Source organism: Impatiens glandulifera, chromosome 9, assembly GCF_907164915.1.
Source record: "Impatiens glandulifera chromosome 9, dImpGla2.1, whole genome shotgun sequence".
Taxonomy (NCBI): domain Eukaryota; kingdom Viridiplantae; phylum Streptophyta; class Magnoliopsida; order Ericales; family Balsaminaceae; genus Impatiens; species Impatiens glandulifera.
In genome coordinates this window covers 27,078,098-27,096,455 of record NC_061870.1, presented here as the reverse complement: position 1 = coordinate 27,096,455, position 18,358 = coordinate 27,078,098, and the positions used below count along the sequence as shown (strand labels likewise).

General features: G+C 32.1%; 2 protein-coding genes across 2 annotated transcripts; both read right to left on the bottom strand.

The window, feature by feature from the left end:
• Positions 1-3,292: 3,292 nt before the first annotated feature.
• Positions 3,293-9,385, bottom strand: LOC124915499 (potassium channel SKOR-like). The gene is made up of 13 exons (XM_047456223.1): positions 9,166-9,385; positions 8,813-9,089; positions 6,818-7,042; positions 6,620-6,683; positions 5,888-6,227; positions 5,319-5,614; positions 5,121-5,201; positions 4,942-5,040; positions 4,642-4,863; positions 4,383-4,571; positions 4,221-4,296; positions 3,736-4,149; positions 3,293-3,665 (listed from the first exon to the last, which is right to left on the bottom strand). The coding sequence occupies exons 2-13, from the start codon at positions 9,034-9,036 to the stop codon at positions 3,403-3,405; spliced, it is 2,493 nt and encodes an 830-aa protein (XP_047312179.1). The 5' UTR covers positions 9,037-9,089; positions 9,166-9,385; the 3' UTR covers positions 3,293-3,402.
• A 3,695-nt stretch (positions 9,386-13,080) lies between these two features.
• LOC124916770 (protein ABA AND ROS SENSITIVE 1) lies at positions 13,081-18,282 on the bottom strand. Its single transcript, XM_047457533.1, has 8 exons — positions 18,143-18,282; positions 16,035-16,165; positions 15,180-15,279; positions 14,857-15,073; positions 14,172-14,451; positions 13,889-13,964; positions 13,754-13,800; positions 13,081-13,395 (listed from the first exon to the last, which is right to left on the bottom strand). Exons 2-8 carry the CDS (start codon positions 16,121-16,123, stop codon positions 13,221-13,223), a joined length of 984 nt encoding a protein of 327 aa, XP_047313489.1. The 5' UTR covers positions 16,124-16,165; positions 18,143-18,282; the 3' UTR covers positions 13,081-13,220.
• Positions 18,283-18,358: the final 76 nt, after the last annotated feature.

Below are 18,358 nucleotides of genomic sequence, written 5' to 3'. Positions count from 1 at the left end.
CTGGTTTTGCCCTATTTTCTGATCCTTCCCTTGAGTTTTACTTTGTTCTTCAGCTTTCTTCCAGACCTGGTCTACATTCTAATTAGAATTGTTCTTGATAAAGTAGACTCTGGTTTTGAGGCATTTAGAAATCTCTCTCAAAGTTTCAATAGACCAGCTTACAATAGTATCGTACTCTTCTTTTTTTAGGAGATTTCAGTCTTGTAGGTAATGTAGGTTGAGCTGCTCTGTGTACTATTGGTTTTTCTCTTTGTTTAAAACGATTTGGTCTTTCTTTCCCAATATCAATAATTTTGTTATCTGATTTCCAAGCCCTTTCAGATTGACCCTTTCATTAAAACCAACCCTCCATTTCCTCGGGTCTGTTTCTTTATCCAATGCTTTCGCTGCCATTCTTTGCGTTTTTCCTGTTCACCCAGATTTTCTGCATTAATTCTTTCTCTTTCCAATTCTTTCTGGATTACTTTCTCTACTTCTTCGTCTAAGTCAGTTATCTCAATAGTCTCAAGTTGAATTTGATTCTCATTGGAATCCGAGTTAATGACCTGTGCATTTTTATTTCCTAAACTATTTTCCAGAACTACTCTATCTTTTCCTAGAGCATGTACTAGACTATCACAATCTAGGCTATCAACATGTATTCCACTAACAGTTCTATTATCATTTGCATTAATTTCATGAGTGTTATTGGGATTGGTAGAAAACATATCTGGCGTGTTGACTGCAAAATCCTTATTATTGCTCTTGTTCACGTCAGTTAGATTGTCACCATTTCCTTCTGCCTTTGGAGACCCATGATTTTCAAAGAGGATATTCGTGTGATTCTCTCCTGAGCCAATGTGGAGGTTAGTTGCATTCGAATTTTTGTCTTAGGATCAGGGGAGCATGTGTTGGATTCACCCATTGCCCGATTAAGAGAGTTGGTTGGGCTTGTACCAACTGTTGACAAAGAGGGAATTGCCCGTACTGCTGAAGCTACGATGTTTGCAAAAGTCATATTTAAAGTGGCCGACACGGACAGATTCGTGTCAGCGAAGCTTTTAACAACTTTACAGTACACATAGGTTTGAAATTGATTTCCTGATGTACTCTAGTCTTAACCGAGAGATCGATGAGTAGATTTAGTAAATTTCTACGAAAAGACAACCCTTCCGACCGAGAGATGAAATCATGATGCACACGGAACACGGATCGCACAAATCGCACAGATGGCACAGTTCGCACGACAATGAACGATATGTGATTTCTTTGCGAATACGACCGAGGGTTTCTTCAACGACGATTACGACCGCGAATATGTTATCGGCATATCGCGGCACGCTAATCGCATAGTTCTTCTTCAACAACTCTTATCTCTTCTTCTTTAGTTTTTCTTCTTCTTCTTTAGTTATTCTTCTTCTTATTCTTTTTTTTAGTTATTCTTCTTTTTATTCTTTAGTTATTATTCTTCTTCGTCACTCTTATATTTTCTTCTTTAGTTTTTATATACTTCGTTTTCACAATTTCTTTTACATAAATTCTTCATGTATTAGGAGAAACTTATGTTTATATAGATATAGTTGAATAAATATAAAAAAAACGGGACAACGGATTAAGTATGTAGCCCGCAAACATACTTAACCATTTAACCAGGCGCAGAACTTACCGTCTGACGAGCTCGAACCCAAGAACTTAGGGTTGGTATCCACCTCTTTTTCCTCTAGGCTAGAAAAGGGGATAGAAAAAATCGACAAACAATATTAGGGATTTATAATAAAAAAATGTTAATATATTATATATATAATAAAAGTATATTATAAATAATATTGAAAGAGATAAATAAAGATTAATATATTATATATAATAAAAAATAAATATTAGGGATATAATAACTAATATGTTATATATAAAATTAAAAAGATAAAAAAAATATATATATTAATATATATATATATATATATAATAAAAGTAAATATTAAAGATGTAATAATGAATATATTGTATATAATATTGAAAAAGATAAAAAAAAATGTTAATATATTATATATAATAAAAATATATAATATATATAATAGTAAAAAATATTAAAAAAATTAATCTATTATATATAATTCAATTTTGGTTCAAGTTTTCGAGTTGAGTCGAGCTTTTGGGTAATATAGTCGAGTCGAACTCGAGTTCAAATTTATAAGCTCGAACAAAAAATTAATTTGTTATATATAATTCAATTTTGGTTCAAGCTTTTGAATCGAGTCGAACTTTTGGGTAATATAGTTGAGTCGAACTCGAGCTCAAATTTATAAGCTCAAATAATCCATATTCCTTCATTCTCTGTTTTCTCTTCCTCCTTCCTAAACAATAAACAACCTTAAATCATTCAACCATATCAAACAAATCAACTTCATTTTTTTTCTACCAGCAAATTCCATTTCATTTATAACCCTAATACATCCATAACCTTATCAAATCCACCATTTACTTACCTTTAATTCAAATGAGCTGTTAATGAAGGAATTGATTTGTTGAAAGAGGTGATTTGTTAATGAAATGATGATCTGCTCATAAGATAAACTAATCAGAAAAAATGAAGTTGATGGAGATGACTTACTGATCAAATGAAATTAATTGATAAAGAAGATGAACAGAAATGAACCGTGGATTTGATGAAGAAGACGGACAGATGATTAGATGAAGAATGTTGCTGCTCAATGTTGAAGATGAAGAAGCTGCTGGAAGGATATAGAGAGATGGACTGTTGATCAGTACATCCTTTTAATTTAATATACCTGCCACCTACGTGGCCCATTTTTAACCACTTCTTTTTTTTTAATTAAAAACTTAACTTTACAATAATGTCGCAATTACAAGAGTTAACATAATAAACTCGCATTCCATGAGATTATCTTGGGTTAACATAAAGAACTTTGGGTTGATTGCAGTTCCGAAATTGCCATTTCAGGTGATGCTTGGACGATAACGATCGTGTCAGTTGCCTCTACATGGATTGCGAGTTCTCTATAGTAATCGGGGTTACAAATAAAATATGAATACCTTGTCTAAGTATTATTCTTTTAATTAGTTAAAACTTTCTTAAAATGTTACTTATTAATAGATATATAAATTAACATGTGATTGTTAACTTGAAATTTTATTTTATTTTATCTGACCACAAACCAAGCTTATCCTTAAATCCACTTAGAAAGGTTCGAAAATTCTTACAGTAGATTTTGGAATAATCCAGGCCTTCGGTGCATGGGCGGTGCTACAGGTTATGGCGACGTAACCAGTCAGAAAACCCGGACTTTCAAGTTAGCCAAGTCACTAAATCCATGCATGGTGAGCAACGGTTATAAATGGTTTAATAGTTAGGATATTAACATTTCACAATAAAGTTTTGAATCCCATTGTGATGTGAAAAACATATCAATGAGAATGTGTTTGTGTTTGAGTGATTAAGTACAGCTTCTGGTGATCGTTTATCATATCCACATCAATAATTTTACCACCTTCTTCTGATAATAAAATTACACCTTCATGCAATTCTAGATGCTCAGCCGCTGTCTTGACCAGCTCCTCAATAGTTTTCGGTATCCATAACACGATCCCATGTTTTCTTGTATCACTCGACTCCCATGGATGGAAAGGAAACACAGTACATTTCCTTTTCCCCATCACTTTACAACTATCTGTCATCATAAAACCAATTAATTATTTACAAATTAAATTAAAACAACAAGCCTTCAAATTTCAATTCACCTGTAATAGTTCCCTCAGGAAATTCAGAAAACTGGTTTTGTTTCGCATCGTTCAGGAGCTTCACCATGCTCTTGTTTCCACATGTTTCTGCTTCATCAACTGGAGTATTCCCCCATCTGTCCTTTATAAAGACACTGGCTCCAGATTCTAAAAGCAACTTTGCCATGAAATATAATCCTTGAGAGGAAGCAATATGAAGTGGAGTTCGATTGTCATAATCACTTGAATCTGGATTCAGACCATTTGCCAACAATCTCTTCAGAAGATCAGCGTCGCCTCTTACCACTGATGTACATAATAAACCACCCGCATCATCAACTTTCAACGACGCCCCTCCTTCATAACGAAGTAATGACGCAATTCTATCGTGTCCATTCTTCACTGCTTCCAGCAATGGTGTGTTTCCAAATTTATCTACCAATCAAACAACACACCAACCATTTAATAGTCTATTCATTTCTCACTAACCAAGTCCACCACTATACCTTTTGCATTGATGTCTACGCCTGATTGGATCAGAAACATAACCACATCTTCATAGCCTCTTGATGCAGCAAGATGCTGTTAATAAGAAAAACACAACAACTTATCAGCTCTAACCAATTTTCTTAATAATAATAATATTTCAAAACGCTAATCATATATACCAATGGCGAACGTCCATCATAATCTGACTTGTCTGGATCGGCACCTACACGGATCAATTCCTTGATCTGAGGTAGGTCTCCATAATAAGCTGCAGTGTTAAATCTCAGAGCAAGTTCAGCTTCTTGTTTGCCAATGTGAATATTGATGTCAGATTCCAGTTGCTTTACACGGAGATTTGATTCTTTACCCTGTAAACTACTCATATTAGACACATGAATATATGATGATATGACCTTGTTCAAAAGGCTAGAAGATTACCTCTAGAAGATTGTTGAACACTCTTCTCCCATCATGGAAAAACATTTCAAGAATATTGGCAAAGGATTGTTTGTCAACACGTAAAAGTCTACATAGCTCACAAACCCTAACTGTATAAGGTTGAGGAATGTTGCAGAGAATAGAAATTTCACCAAACGAACTATAGGTTTCTAGAGTAGAGATTGTCTCTTCTGTTCCATCAGTATCTATCTCCAATTCCTCCTGCAAGCCAGTCAGTACTAAATGTTACCAAAATTTATGTTAATGTGGAGAAGAACAATGTAGTTTAATTAACCTTACCAATGTACCATCACACACAAAATAAATTTGATCAACAGTATGTCCCTGTTCCACGATCACTTCTCCTGGCAAAAAAAACTCCTCATGAACTCTAATTACCTGCATTATAAGAGAACTTCAGAATCAGATATTTTTTACTTATGGAGGAGAACAAAAGAAAAACAGTGGTTAGGACTTACTATCTGACTGATGAATTCGGGTGAGCATCCTTTGAAAAGAGGAATATTTTCAATGTAAGATTTATATAAAGATTGAGAAATCTGCAAGAGACACATTTTTGGTGATCTTAGACATCCAACCAGCAAATAAAGAATGTCAATGACTATCAAGAAACTATACTAGAACAGATGTACAAAAGAAAGAAAGTTCTTTTTTACCTTAACACGAATAGAGATAGGCATGTCCTGAAGAACAGAAGCTTCAGTATAGCTGCTTTCATACTGTAATCTCAAGTGACTTTTGATCTGATTACGAATATCTCTATCCAGTCTGTTCCGGTTCATGTATTTGGTCAGATCTGTCATCTTATCCCTGAACCTCACTGTCTTTGATCCTTTAACAATCAATGCTGTCATGTTACCGATCAAATAGGCACCAAGAACCATGTCAAGAGACACATAGATCATTACAAATATCATTTCCCTCAAGTTGACTGCATGTATTTCGCCATAACCTGCAAAGTTGTGATTCATTAACTTAACCTTTTCCATCTCATTCCTTTGTTGGAATCTTAGTTGAAACACTAGCAACAGTTAGAAGTACCTTATGATTTATTTATTTTTATCAAAGTGGTATATCTTTTGACACTAAAAAATCAGAGAAACTAAGAACTCTTCCTCAATAGCATCACAACATCATGTTAAGTTATTTTTTACTTTGATATAAAAAAGTGATAGAATATAAGAATAATTTAACAACACGATGATCGTCTTGAGAAGTTTCTTACCAACAGTTGCCATGGTGACAATGGCAAAGTATAGAGATGTTATGTATCGTGTCCCCAGGTCAATCTCTCTGAAGTTTGCATAGCTGTAATCACCCATTTTTAAACTTCCAATCCATGTATAGCCTTCTCTTTCCTTAGGTAAAGTGGTAGCCAAATAGTAAAAGATACAAGCTGCTGTATGGGTACAGTAGAGCTCAACAGCAATGAGCTTTATAATCCGAGTAAAAAGATATTTAATCCTTATATCCTTCTCCATCTCTTGAAAGAAATCTATGACTTTGCGAACTCGACTCAATCTGATCAATAGGAGATATCTTACTTCCTCTTTTTCTCCACAAACCTGATTAGAATAGATCATCAGCAAATGATCATTCAAAACAATAACTATCTAAATTAAGGCAACATTCCATAAATGAAAATTCCATCACATTCAAATTGGTTACAATGATTGCTGGGATATAAGAACTTTACTTGAAAAATAAAAAAGCAAAATAGAATAACAAATTATTTATTGTTTTGGTCACAAAAGAAGAAAATTGCAAAATTAGTTCTATCAGACAGAAGTATAGATTTTGCCAGCAAACATATGCAAGTTACAAGTAAAAGTGGTTAATAATAGCAGAGTTAGTACATAAAAACTAGGCTGGTAATTAAGGATAACCATAACAAAGAGAAAACCACACTTGTATGGGCTCCTCTAAGAGGTACAACTATAGGAAAGAAAAATGCTACCTTATAGATAATATCCCAAGGCATGCACCCCAGAAGATCAAAGATGAAATGAGATTTCAGGTACCTGTAGAAAAAACATTACAAAATGAAAAATTTAAACAGAAGAAATCATTAATCTTGTTTTGTATCAAATAAAAGGCCATTCTTTGGAATAATATATTCTTGCTTATGTATAAGAACATAGATAAGAGAACTAACCGAAGAGCGATTGGTGTTCGCCGACAGACTAACTTGTAAGTGTGACTATCTCTATAAGCAACAAAGAATTGTAGGATAATGTCAAACAGGAAAACAATTTGTCCAACAATATCCAGGATGAAGATCTTCCTAGGCAGTCCCCTGAAGAATGCAAACTCCATGGGCGTGAAGAAAGACGAGTAAATTGCCCATAAAAGTATGAAGTAGGTCCACAAATGATACCACCTGTTTTCACTCTAACGTTAGCTTTAGACATTTGCAGCTCTTTAACAACCATGACTAACTTTCCGAGATAAAAAAGAACAAGCTCAGCAGACAGAGGACTGAGACCAAAACTTTTCATTTTTTTGCATAAAATGGTTATGTTTCTCCCAGCATAACAATTTTCCTCAATATAAATCTCTTTGAATATAATTCTTTAATGGGAAATTGTTATGTCCAATTAATATAGAATAAAAGGCTGGAATAAGCCAAAGGAAGACAAGTATGTCTCTTCCAATGTCTCTTTATTTCAATAAGATTATACAATAGTAGTAAAAATTCAGCCTCATTTAAGAGAGAATACATAAGCTGTTCTCAGTGTAAGGCTTAAAAGGGTGATTTAAGAAATTGAAAGGAGCAAATATATCAACCTGATTTATGGCAATAACTCCAGTTTCTAAACTACCTTTGAAATAGTTTGTCCTTTTCTTTTGATACTGCAAATATATCTGCCAGTTTATGAGTAAAATTTCTAATATATTATTATCCATAAACTAGTAGTCAGTATTTAAGGATTTGTTTATGTGTAGACTTTGTTTAGCTGCTATTTTTTTTTGGTTAAATTTTTAACAATGTATGTATATAATATGGTTTTAATATTTAAATTGCTGTTATCTCACCAGGTTAATCCTAAGAGACCAAAAGGTCATGGGTTTGATTTCCACTGAAAACAGAGGGAAATTAATGTAAGTGTCATGCTAATTCTCCTTAATTAAAATATATATGTGTTTAAATTGTTGAAATTATAAAATAATTAACATGTTTGAATTTAATTAAGAAAGTAAAGAAACTTAATAAATTGCCAAAGAAGCTCATTTTCAATGTTGCCAAACAAGAACACCTTCCGTTGGCAATCTTTATTCAAAGCACTACAATTTGAGTTTGTTTACAATTGAGCGTGGTTTTATATTCCATACTTGAAGTAATAAACAAGAATAAAAGCTAAAAGTAATTAATAAAGTTATGTAAAAGCTGTGTTACTAGTACAGTGACAGTGGTCAACATTAACTAATCAGTAAGAGTTTCCAATAAATAACAGTACCAGCATTGACTGGTCATAAACATGTCATTCTGGATTTTTCCTACACGTTCTCATGACCGATAACGTGGTGGACCAGCTAGAGTTCAAAATCCAAGGATGATGTTTACCGTTCATCAAAAAATGAGTGGGACCAACGTAGAAAACCTGCGTCCCTTTGTGTTAATATGCACCACAACAAGCACACTTGATCATTGAATTAGGAGTGACGTGGTGCATGCATACCCATACACATACACCCTTTTGATTGTATAATCAGGAGCTAAAAAAGACCAAATCCGAGACGCGCTATAGCCTATAGGACCCATCAGATGGATTTGACAACCACTAATAGCAGGAGATCTGCAGAATTATTACCCCCTAAATCTCAAACTCACAAAGTTCTCATGTTTCTTTGATTGGAATGCTGATCTGATTAAAGATTCAAACATGAATTTGAAAACTTCAGTCCCTCAAAACATTTTACACATTGCCTTGCATCCCTCATGATAAACGAGTTGTGACGCCCTGTGTAAACCCTAACTATGTTTTCCTAACTTTAACAAAGAGTATGACCCGAACATGTAATATTTAATGTCATGACCTAATTGATTAAGGTATGAGACTTGAATCATACATAGAAAGTAAGGTTTAATTACTTATGTATTCTCTTTAATTAGAAGAGGTACAGTTATAGTATCATGAAGAGTATGTACCTGCTGTCAGGAAGGATGAGGAGAGATTTGGAGAATTCTTTGAAGCCATTGATAAGGTTCTCAGTGCTGAATTTCCTCTGAGTTGGCTCAAGCCCAAGCTGGTTAGTCAGGAGATCGAATCGGCTTTCACGTGAAGACTTAAGTCGATCTCTCAAATCATTTACAGGAAAGTCTTCCTTCCTTACAACTGATTCAATCTCGTGTCTCCTTCCAGATCCAAGCATGACGATCTTCTTAACAATATAAAGTCTATATTATAACTGATCCATCTTCTCGTCTAATGAACAATGAATCAGAAATCAATCAATTGATCCAGAACAAAACAGAGAGAAATGCACGAGACAGAAGCTAACCTTGTATTGATTGAAGTCACGAGAAATGAGTGATGGCGGAGTAAAGTAGTAAAATATGAAATGACGGCCTGAAGCAATGAAGGATCTGTGGCTCTAAAGAAGGAGAAGAAATGGACCAACGAGATCGAAGCAGGTGCATGCCAATGGCGATTACTGAATCGCAAATCGGAACCAGATGGAGAAGAGAGAGAGAGAGAGAGGAAATGGGCGTTATACTATTTTGAAGACGGGCGGTTTATTTGGAAAGCGAGGGACACGCGATCCCTATTTATAAACTTTTCATTAATTATAAATTTTATATAAGAAATATATAGAGCCATTTTAAGTAAGCTTAATAAATTATTTTGTCTTCATTTTAAGTATTATAATAGTAATGTCACATTCTCATTAATTAATAACTTTATTTAAACTAAGAAAGATAATCATCTCTTCCATTATAGATTATCAAAAACTCAATAGTATATTTTTAACTAAAATTGACCAATTTTTTTTTTATCTTTTTAATAAAGCAAAAGTTTTAGATTCAATTATCACTTAAAAAAGCATTTTAAATTGAAGAAAAATAGTACAAAAATTTTAAATAAAATGAAATTATATATTCAATTACCAATTAAATTGAAATATTATAGCAATTTTCCAATCCAAATCTCAAACAAACAACACAAATTCTTAACTAATATTGTAAACTAAAATATTATTGATGGTTATTATCTTATTTTAAACACATGAAAATGATATATTTCAATAAAATGGTCCTAACTAGTTAAACTATCATACTTTTTGTGAATTTTTCTTTATTTCTTTTTAGAAACATAAATATTAAAAATATTATACATCATTAAATTTGATATATAATTTGATTTTGAAACATAATCAATATTTTTATACAAACTATACAAAATAATTGTAGGTAGAAGTTTAAAAACATAAGAAGAGAACCTATAACTTTTTTTTAATTATTTATGAATTAACCTTGTTAATATTATGATATAATATAAAGATAAGATATCCCTAAAATATTATGACAATATGATAAATTATGATAATATCAATATTATATTATAATATTATATTAATTTTTTTTATAAGTTTAATATAATGTATATATAATAAATATAACTTATCTAACTCAAAATAAAAATATTCAATACAATCTTTTTCTATATTGTAACAAATATATTAGGTATTCTTTCACGTTCATTTTCCATTATGAGTAATATTTAAAAATAAGAGTGTACTTAAATAATTAAGAAAGAGTTGGATGAGATAATTTTAATTAAGTATAAAGTATCCTTAATGGCAAAACTAGCACTAAGAAGAGTGAGTTTTTGTGAGGGACTTGTATAGATTAACTTGTTATTAAGAGTTGATGAATCAGTTGGTTTCAAGCATGTCCACTAATAATAATAAGATATATATGATAATATAGTATTAATATTATTTTAAGTCCTCAAACTCATAAGTTAGGTAACCTTCTTATTTTATTTTAATATTTTGGAAACAGTTTTAATTATAGAAATATATTTAATATGTAAGAATATATCACCCTATTGTCATGTCCTAAATCTCGCATTTATAAATGTTGGTGTAGTCAATATTTTATTAAAAAAAATTAACTTGTTTAAACAGAATCGATTATGTGAGCTTTTCTTTTTATAAAAAAATATTCTTATCAAATTCAAATGATATTTAAAAAATTAATTAATAAATAATAAAAATAACATCTACAAAATCAAAATAAACAATCAATAATTTAGATATCAAATTGTATAAAAAATGCAAAAAAAAAAAAAAAAACTCATGAAAAAGATCTAACGATTATTCAATTTGAAATAAAACTCATAATGAAAAAATCTAACGATTATTCAATTTGTTGAGGTTTCTCTAAAAACGAATTCATTTGAGTTTCTAAAGGATAAATGTTAAGTAGATCAATTTAACAAAGGATAAATGTTAAGTAGATCAATTTAACAAACCAATGAAACAGTATCAAAAGAATCCTACCATATATTCTGAACAGCATTTAAAATTATTTGTAGCCGAACGATATTTAAAATTATTTGTAGCCGATGGTTGGTAAAAAAAGTCGGAAAATGTTCTGTCAAGTTAAAATGAATCATCTACATATATGACCGAAATCATGAAAAATTCATACAAATAATGGGAAAATACAGGTCCTCCATTTGAAAAATTAAATCGAGTAACGTACTCTTTATTAAAAAAAATACAAAAATAACTTCGAATCCAATTACTCCGTCTCCTTTACGGCTAAGAATGACACAGACACATACTCAAGAAAATATCATCAACACAATTGGAGAATATAAACAATGAATGAATCACGAATAATTTTGAAAATATTATTAAAAAACAAAACATTAAAAAAATATGAGACAACTTTCTATGTTAGAAAAAGAATGACCTTTCAACTTTTATGAAGTACACTTTTCTTGAGGGAGAAATGAATATTTTACTATGATTTGAATTTTTCATTTTTTGAAATACACTTTAAAAAAATAACCATATGTTTCAGCAAACATCACCCATTTTAAGTCAACTTATATAATTAGAGTTATTAATCCTATCATCAAACACATGTACATGTTAATTTCAAACCCTATCATAAATTAAAATGCACCCAGCGTTATTAACCAAACATTTGGAACTTTGTTGGATTCAAATAGTGACAGAATAAATAATTTATTATTATTTAAATGAAAAAAAAAACATTTTTGTTACATCTGTTTGATTCAAACTTATTTGTAACAACTAATTCACTACAAGTTTCAAACTATTGTATCAGCTTAGACACTGCTTATTTTCTTAATCAAACAAACACCATATTTTCAAATACAAACATTTTTCTATGCCATTTAGTTTAATTTTATATTTTGTTAAAATATACTTTCTACTTTAAAATAAACAAGTCTGTAATACCACTATGAAATGAGAGAATTCCAAGATTTATTACTTTATTATGATTACAAAAATAATAGTTATAGATTAAGGACATATTTGTTAAATAATACTGACATATATTATATATAGTATAGTACCTAAAAATGTTAATTAATTGTGGTCAAATTGAACACGCAATCAATTTGCGGGCTTATCAACTACTTGAAAAACTAATCCAATTAATTTCAAGTCATTTACTCAAACATTTAGAGCTTGTTTGAATGTGTTATTTGGAGATTATTTGAATGATTTAAAAAACTATATATATTTTTTTGCATGTAAAGAGATAAAAAATATTTTTTTCATTTTTGTTTATTTTAATAAAAATGATACTTTTAGTAACAGACAATTATTTTTAATAAAAACTTTGATACATAAAACTACCTTAGTAAATAAATATAATATTTTACACTAATATCTAATCAATATCAACTTTTTTTTAATTATTCATTAATTAAAATATTTATCCTTTATTTTTCATTACATTTATAATAAAAAAATAACATTAAAAATACTTTAATCATCTTAACCAAATAAATCTCTTTTAATATTAAAGACAAAATATTTCAAAATAATCCTACATCAAACAAACCCTTAATAGGACAAATAAACAATAAAAAACATCTCAAGACACCTACTACTACATAAATTAATACAATTTATTTTAATAAAAAAATCAATCAGATGAACTTTGATACGTGATTGACCTCTAATTTGTATATAAACTTGATAACTATTAATGATGCTGACACAAGTTAGTCCGACTAATTCAACCAGTTCAATAAAGATTGATTGTAAAAACAGATTGGATTTGCTGACAATACCAGAAGAAAAACTAAATAAACAGATTTTTTTTGTTTTTTTTTCTTTCCGAATGAAACTAGCACGATCACACAGTCATCGCAATGACAGGGTTCTTAGTGGGATCGAAAGATCCCTTGCAAATTAAACATGTGGTTTGGCTTGACTTGACTCGGCTTCCAAATTGAGACCTGTTGTTTTAACCAATTCAAAAGCAAAGTTATAAGCACTGTAGTAGTAGATTCACCATATACAACTGAAAATCCAGTGAAAACTTGAATCCATGAATTTTAGTACTATATTCGTTTGGCCCTCCAGTCAACTGTAAAGTCGTCGTCACTTTCATCTCCACTAGATGCCTCTTCTTCGGGAGAGGGATTCTCGGGAGCTCTTTTGCGTGAATCAGAAGACCTGGCAACTGCAAGTTCCATCTTCTTCTTTTTTAGCCTTTCCACTCTCTCCCAATAGACCCTATAAAAGAATCAATGCAAAAGGAGAATTTTTAATGAAGCTTGTTCATAGATTTAGGCCTTGTTTGATCTGGGGTTATTGGAATAACCGAGTGGTTTGATGTAGGTTACTGAAAATCAGGTTATGTAGGTACAAAGACACAAGTGATAATGGGATATAAATATATATGATATATATGTATTGATGATTTAAGTAACTTGATTGTTTAGTGGATTGTTGATAGGATAGTGGGCTATTAGAAACTTTGTTTGCTTAGTCCTTGATTGAATTTAGACAAATCATTCATAAGAATACCCCAAATACCATTATTTTTTTATGACATTTTACTTTCTATCAAACAAGCCATTAAAGTACCTACTTTTGTTCAACAGACTCCGCCTCTTCTATCATCTCAGCTGCATCAATCTGCATTATATCATATTTCCAAATATGTCAACATAAAATACTGTCATGTGTGGAGGAATATTATGCGCATGAAAAGTTTAAATTTGACCTCTTCTTCTTCCATGCGGTTATCCACTTCCTTCAAATCTTCTTGGATAAGCTTTTCAAATTCTTTGTACTCATCTCTAACAAAAAGATTGGACAAATGGTCATTAACTAGAGAGAAGATATAACAAACTAGGAAGATGAAAAAATGAAATAACTTTGTCCAGATGAGGTTAGCCAGGAATTAGTGACCTTGAAAACAATTAGGAATTGCACACAATGAAACATTTTTTTAACAAAAGAAGAATAGATAATGCAAGATCAATGACAGCATAGTACAAACTTACTTGACATCTGGCTTAACTGGAGTTATGCCCCGAGCCCTTAGATCAGAATCTTTGTCATCAAAGAAGCCTTCAGGAAGAGGGCCTTTAACTTGGTTGTTATTTGGAACAACTTCAGGTTTTGATGTATGTGTCTTATCTTCTTCTATTTCCCTTTCTCTAAACTTGGCAGTTGGAGTTTCTACTTTTTGGCTAGAGTCTAACTGCTTGGTGACTTGAGCTTGAGCATGCCCAACTGCCTTCCTAGATGAAACTGGAATTTCCTCTCTGCCAGGATCGGTTCCTAGAAGCATACAATAATGTTATAGAGGTCATTACTTGAGAAACATTTTGAAAGGAACCACATTTGGAAACACTTTTTCTGTCAGATATCTCCTCTAGACGTGGATGTGGATCCAGATGAGACCACATTTGGAAACAGAACTTAGTCAGACACATTAAAAAAATTATTAGCGGTATCATATTTGGATCCTGATTCAAATCTAGATCCAGAAACAAAAAGTATTCCAAATAGGATAATGTTATACAGAAAACAAGCCTAATTATTTATTGGCAAAATGGACTACAACCACTTGGTACAAGAATACCTGAAAATTAAGGTCAGAATTGGTATTCCGAAACTTAACACAATCCAGCTTCCTTGGACATGAAGTATAGTAAGATCTAGAAAAAATGAATATAAAATTACCTGTCTTTTGCTTCTTCGTTTCACTATTGTCAAAAAAGTCTGAAGGAAGCGATGCTGATGACCTGGCTTTAGGCACTCCTGAAGATGATTCAGGTTGAGTAGGGGGGAGCTCCTTAGATTGTTCAAGTTTTGATGTAGGCAACTCTTTAGATGGTTCTGTCTTTTTGTCCTTAACCCGTGTATGACCAGCAGCATTTGCTTTGACATTTTCAATAGCCTGACCAAATAAAGCATATATAACTGTTATAATGACCTAAAAGATGTGACAGGGGAGACTGATCAAAGACTTTGAAAAGTTCAATGGATTCTCCATATAGAGTTACTTCATGATGTTTCCGAGAAGCTTGATGTGCTGGCCAACTGGACTCAGATTTCAAAGTGATATCACAAACCCGACAAACAGGTTGATCAGATTCATTATATCTGCAAATGCAAAACAGATGTGTCAACTCTGTAGTGAAGCAATTCACTCATCAATGACATTCACAAAAAAGAACAGTGTAGAAATGTAGAGTTAAAATAACATGACAATGTGAAAGAGGGAAAACATAAGTTGGAGGACTTTCATTGAGAAATTGAAAATGAATCTGATGCGTATAGATCAATTTACCCAAAAGAATCAGTTGGAAAATTGTAAGTAATTATACACTGCCCTCATAGGAAATGGATGATAATTACCATACTTGTTTCTGGATACACTAGTATAAGTTTGAATTTGAGAATCCATTACCTTAGATAATGTTGACACATGCAAGAGTTTTAATTCAAAATTAAAGAAATGGTTGATTTGTTTCCAGATGGAGCCAATAAAGCATTCTTTGTCTATGGACAATCTTAATTTGTCTACTCTAGGTGGCAAAAATTGCTTGTTAATGAGCAGGAATAACAAAAGATACATGTTATTTTTTTTTTGCGAAACGAAACAGATAGAACTTGCAAGTCAAGTTCTCATCAAGAAGGGAAGCCGACAAGTCTAAATAGAAGGATCTCAAAAGCAATATCATACACACAGAAAGAGAAGATTCTGAATCCGCAGTAAGAAAATCAACTTAAAACAAATCAGATATAAGGCATCATTCTCATATACATTCAGAAAAGCAATAGAGTGAACCAGAAAACAACTCAGATACAATATATCATGATTATTACAAATTAGTCTCACAAATAGATCAAAGTACCTAACAAGAGGTGATTCTATTCGTTTCTCCGACTTGTGTGCATTCAGTTTAGCACGATACACTGCCTTCTTCCTGGCTTGTAAATCCATTGGGCGTTCCCTTTATTATCCAATGAAGCAACTACCCTGAGCCTGAAGCAGTCAAGCAACATTATTGTTCGTCGATAGAACATATTGACAACAAGGTAGCAAAAGGAAAACAGAAAATAAAAAGCTCATGTAAGAGAAATTCAATTGTAAGAGACCAGCAGCAGCAAAATTTTCTCTTATATAATGAAGTTGCATTCACATTGGTGACAATCTAATATGCAAGCTTTAACTTTACAAATAAATAGTAGCAGTATATTCATCTTGAGTCAGTTGAAGTTTTTTGTACAAAGATAATCTGACTAGCAATAAGTATTGAACATATTTTCATTTCTATATAAGAATCCATGATATGAGACTATATCCAGTGATACCCTTCATCATAAATATAATGTCAAAAAACTTGCATAAAAAAATGGGGCATATGCACAAACAAACCTATTATAGTGTCATTTGAAGTTTCCAAGTTGTAGATTCATCCTAAGTCAGTTGAAATTTGAAAACAATTTGTCTCTAAGTTTGAAGCTGTAACGACCCAATTAATTGCTTGTCTTTAACCTTTGATAAGAGATTTGTGTGAAGAGAGTAGTAGAAAGGGAGAAAAGAGAGTGAGACAACAAGGGATAGAGGGACTGGGGAAGAAGATACAGTGAAGGTTTGAAAAAGCTAGACCAAGGCCAATGGCCGATTGATTCGAAAGAGAGAAAGGGACTACACCTTTCTTATCCCCAAAATTACATCAAAAGTTTTACTAAACCTTAATGGTTTTCAGTTTATTTAGGTTTAATCTCAAACAACTCACAATTCGATCATACATTCCTTTATCAATCAATCATTCAAATCATGAAACAAAATATCATCTATTCTAAAAAAAATCATTATATATCTTTTTACCTCTAATGTTTTTCACCCAAATAACTCACTTTTCAATAACATATACCGGACAGGGTTATTTGAAAATAACCTAGGGTTTGTTTGTTAAAAACAAGCCCTTATTTATGTAACCTTTTTCCCTATGGAGGTTTAATTTATTAATTTAAGAGTAAACCTATTTATGTAACTCCAAAACAACACCCAGTGCAACACTATTTCTACTCTCTCAAAGTACAATACTAAACACAAAGGAGAATACAACTTGATCAATAAAAAAGATCTTCAAAGCAAGGGAAGAAGCAAATGTACTTATCAACCAGAATACTGCAATCTTGAAAAACAGAAATGAACAACAGCTTCTTCACATCAAATGCATAGGAAACAATCAGAAGCAAAGGAGAAGAGTTAACTGGTGGAAATTAGTTTGGCCTACAAAATTGTCCCAAGACATCAATTTATACCTTGGCTAGGGTTCATGAGCACACTCAGAACAAGGGACAAACTGAATAAATTTATGAAAATCAAAGAAACCAGATGCACTCTTTATGGAGAAGAAGAGGAGACAATGTAACACATTCAAATGTCATTTCTCAAATCACATCTGGCAAAATCTTAATAAAAACTAATGCTCCTGAAGAATAGGAAGATATCAAGAAATGGGTGGTGACGAAACTCAAGGTACAAGCTTCAGATCAAGTCTGTTCCAATGCACTTATATGAAATCTGGAAAGAAAGAAATGCCAGACTCTTTGGGAAGTACAAGGGAAGTAAGGAGGAGATATGGAGAGATATTCAAGAGAATGAAAGGCTCCAAAGACGTTCCATAACTGGCTTCATAGGAGAGAATGGAAAAAAAAAAACTATTCATCAACATTCAAAAATGAAAGCTTTGCTGCAGTAGTGAGTTGATACCCCAATAGGGTCATGACAGAAGCATTCGAAGTAGTCATTAAATGTCATTTCTGATATATTGTTAGAAGTTAAATGATCACAGAAGAACTAAATCGAATAGCGTGAGACGTTTAGGGAAAAATTATGTTATCCGATTCATCGCAGTCATACATATATACTGATAAATATCAAACGGAGATAATGGAAGAGAAAACAAGAAACGAAAGACGCTAGGAACTAGGATATATATACATATACCAATAGGCTCGATTACGGCGGCGGACGGCGGCGGAAGACGACGGGGATTGGGAGCCTGAGCGCCAATGGGGTTTTGGTTTTGATGGGCTAAGTGGAAAAATCAGCAAACAATCTCGACGCGAGTCTTATGGGTATCAAAGCCCCGTTTCATAATTCCGGAGATCCGAACCGCTAAAAAAGAAATGTATTCTTTTGGGTAAAGATGGAAACGGGACC

Bases quoted from the DNA above. Each gene is read 5' to 3' on its own strand.
- LOC124915499 (XM_047456223.1), bottom strand. From the start codon at position 9,036: ATGCTTGGATCTGGAAGGAGACACGAGATTGAATCAGTTGTAAGGAAG. The intron at 6,684-6,817 runs GTTAGTTCTCTT...TTTTTTCTACAG, and splicing joins CGAACACCAATCGCTCTTCG to GTACCTGAAATCTCATTTCA. The intron at 5,615-5,887 runs GTAAGAAACTTC...ACAACTTTGCAG, and splicing joins TGTCACCATGGCAACTGTTG to GTTATGGCGAAATACATGCA.
- LOC124916770 (XM_047457533.1), bottom strand. From the start codon at position 16,123: ATGGATTTACAAGCCAGGAAGAAGGCAGTGTATCGTGCTAAACTGAAT. The intron at 15,280-16,034 runs GTACTTTGATCT...TTGCATTTGCAG, and splicing joins ATAGAATCACCTCTTGTTAG to ATATAATGAATCTGATCAAC. The intron at 13,396-13,753 runs GTAGGTACTTTA...ATTCTTTTATAG, and splicing joins GCGGAGTCTGTTGAACAAAA to GGTCTATTGGGAGAGAGTGG.